We start from the raw sequence: 3,224 nt of genomic DNA on the forward strand, positions 1-3,224 counted from the left end.
CACCCACAGGCTGTCCTGATGAGTCCTGGGAGCCCAGGTGAGCAGCAAGCTTTCCTGGCTGTCATAACCCAGCCTTCCTCGCCCTCAGCTCAGCCCCCCCACCCTTGCTAGCTTGACAGCAGCTCTAGACAGCAGGGGACCCTGAAAAGCCACTCTACAGCGAGATGGGGGATGGTGGGAATAGAAGGATCCAGCTAGGAGCTAATGGGTCAGCTGTCAGCGCAGACAGGCTCATCAGTGTAGACTGGGTGTGGCTGGACCATCACCAGTGTAGACTGCTGCTCCCCTGGGGAGTCCAGAGGAGCCAAGTGTCTCTCATCGACACGGATTTTATGTTTACAGCAGTGTTTGTCTCCAGCTGAGGGTGGGGTGGGGGGAGGTGTGTGTGTGTGTGTGTGTGTGTGTGTGTCTGAACATACATATGTGTGTTTATGTGTATGTGTGTGTCTTGAGTGTATGTGTGACTTTGTGTGTATCAGTATCTGAGCATACATATGGGTGTGCGTGTGTGACTGTGTCTATGTGTATGGATGTATGTATATGAGTGTGTGTGTGTCTGCACATATGTGTGAGTATGAGTTGTATATCTGAGCATACATGCATGAATGTGAGTTGTGTGAGTGTGAATGTGAGTCTGTGTGTTGTGTATGTGTGTGTTCCGTAGTGGGAGGCTGCAGACCCAAGAATACCACTCCCCTTCCTCTGGCAGAGCCCCACTGCTGAATCCCTTCAGAGAACTCAGGATTGAGTTGCTTTGGCAAGCTAGGGGCCCTCCCTGCTTTGGGGACCCAACACCCTAGGGTCTGGGGGACCCCTCTCTCAACTTCCGCCCTCATGAGGTTCTATCTGGACGGAGCCTCAAAACCAGTGTCCAGCCCAGTCAGCCAGAATTGTCCCCAGTCAAGTCAGTCTGGAGGGGGTCAATGACCCCCTGAGCTGCTGCAGAGTCCACCCTGGGGGTCACCCAGCATCCTGGGGGCCCAGAGAAAGTGGATGTTCAGCCCAGTTGGGCTACTTCTGCAGCTCAGGTGGCAGGACTGTTGGCTCTGCCAGGTGTCCCTGTTGTTGGAAGGCCTTGGGGGTGGTGGTGGTGGAGGGTAGGGGTGGTGGGGAACTTGAGGATAGGAGGTGGTGGAGTGCTGGGGTGGGATAGGCTCCTAGACTCAGTGCCAAAATCCTGGGCCCAACATGCTCCTGACTGGTAGGATGGTTGACCCAGGGAACCTTAGCATTCATGTCTGAGCTGATGCCAGGATGGACACCGAATGCCAAAGTCACAGCTCTGCCTGTCACAGTGTCACCAGGCAGGACAGGGAAGCCTTGTTGAATTCTGCCTGGGCTCCAGAATATCAGCTTGTCAACTGGACACGGCCCCTCAGGGCCACCAGCCACAGACACCTTGCTCTGTGTCTGCCCTTTGGTGGACATCTCATTAACTTATTCTCATTTTGAGGTGGAGGGATGACCGGTTAGATCAGCGGCAGGACTGGTCGGGTCAGTCCGCCTAGGTGCAGAGCCTAACCGGTCTCCCACTTGCCCGGCCTCCTCTACCTGCACCCAGCTGGCTCTCAGGGCGGCCATCCGGGTGTGGCTACAAGGCAGGACGCTGGGGAGGGTCTGGGGCGGCCTGGGCAGCGAGTTTAACCCGGATCGCCATGTTCTCCACGGAGCTAACTCCCCACCCCTCCCCGGGCTCAGCTCCTGAGACCTGGGACGACTAGCGGTGGGAAGCGAGGCACTGGGACCCCTCCGGGGGCGCATCGCGCTGTCCCCAGTCCCAGCGTCTCACCAGCAGCACTGGCCCACACCTGCTGTCCCCACCCAGCGGGGCTGCGGCAGGGGCGTGATCGCGATTGCGGGGTCCCGCCCCCAGCAGCGAGAAAAGCCGGCGAGCTCTAGGACCGCGCGCGCCGCCTGCCGCCGCTATAAGAGGCCACGCTCCGGCCCCACGCGGAACCGGCTCCGCGCCACTGTCCCCGCGTCCCCACCCGGCCCGGCCCGGCCCGATCGGCCGCAGAGCAGCCCAGACAGCCCGGGGCCTGCGAGGGGCGCCCCCGGGGCCCCGCGCACCATGGGCGCTACGCACTCGGCGTCCGAGGAGGTGCGGGAGCTGGAGGGCAAGACCGGCTGTGAGTACCGCGCGGTGGCCGCCCACGGGGACCGTCCCCACGCCCGACTTCGCGCCGCTGCGCTGTGTGACCTTGGGCTAGTGTCTGGCCCTCTCTGTGCCTCGCTCTCCCGCTCCTTCCAGCGCGTCCCCGCTGTGCCGGCCGCGGCGCTGAGGGGGAGCTGGCTGGGACCCCGGCCTGCGGACCCCGACCCCAGAGGCGACGGCACACGGGTTTCCCCCGGGAGGGCAGAGGGCGGGGTAGAGCGGGAAGGTGGCCCTGGCCGCGAGGGCAGGCGCCGGGGCAGCCTCGGTGAGCGCGCTCTGCACCTGCAAGTCTCCGGGTTCCGGATGCTCAGGGGCGGAAAGTTTGGAAGTGGCGGGACCTGGAGGGAGCCGCGCTCTCCGCGGGTGCTCTCTGCGGGTGACCTTAGGTGGGTGTCGGTCCCCGGCTCTGGGTGGCCCACGAGCACTTTGCCCCGCGTCCTCCGGCACTCAGCCGCACTCCCAGGACCGCAGAGGCTGCGCACCGGTCATCCCGCGGGGGCCGCACCCGGTGCGCGTGGGGCCGAGCCGCCTGCTGGGAGGTGACGGAGGAGCCGCCTGCTGTCAGCTCGCACTGGACCCGGCTCTGATCTAGGGCTCCCGGTGCCGCCGCCCGCTAGAAGCTGGGTGTGGACCGCAGACCTCGGGGCAGACAGACCTGGGGGGTGGGGCAGACCTGGGAGCGAACCCGCTTTGGGGACCCACGGACAAAGCTGGTATGAATCCTCCGGGTCCACACTACTGTGTGACCTTGGGCTAGCCGCTTTCCCTCTCTGAGTGTTTTTCTCCTCTGTGGAATGAAGTGTGGTACCCATGGTGCTCAGAAAACAAAACCTCCCAGGAATTGCTGCAGCTGCCCGGGAAGAGCGTGGTCCCAGCTACCGGTTCTGAGTTGAGAGCAGCCAGCCAATCAGTCAGCAGCCAGCTGGGCAGGGACCCCTGTGATCCCCAGACCCGCCCCTCTAGAACCATGAACATTATAGAAAGTTCACGAGACCGTCTCCCCGCCCCCACACCCCCCCGCGCGCGCGTACACACACACACACACACACACACACACACACACACACAC

The 3,224-nt window shown here is 62.9% G+C and overlaps 1 protein-coding gene across 1 annotated transcript in view; it reads left to right on the forward strand.

Annotated features, from left to right (window-relative positions):
* The first annotated feature begins 1,878 nt into the window (after window positions 1–1,878).
* The window catches only part of Tesc (tescalcin), a 38,521-nt gene continuing 37,175 nt past the window's right edge, over window positions 1,879–3,224 (forward strand). Inside the window, exon 1 of the mRNA XM_008847455.3 lies at window positions 1,879–2,129. Coding sequence (XP_008845677.1) covers window positions 2,072–2,129 — 58 coding nt within the window. The 5' untranslated portion in view covers window positions 1,879–2,071. The remainder of the gene's footprint in view (window positions 2,130–3,224) is intronic.

Source organism: Nannospalax galili, unplaced genomic scaffold (assembly GCF_000622305.1).
Source record: "Nannospalax galili isolate Female #2095 unplaced genomic scaffold, S.galili_v1.0 scaffold120, whole genome shotgun sequence".
Taxonomy (NCBI): domain Eukaryota; kingdom Metazoa; phylum Chordata; class Mammalia; order Rodentia; family Spalacidae; genus Nannospalax; species Nannospalax galili.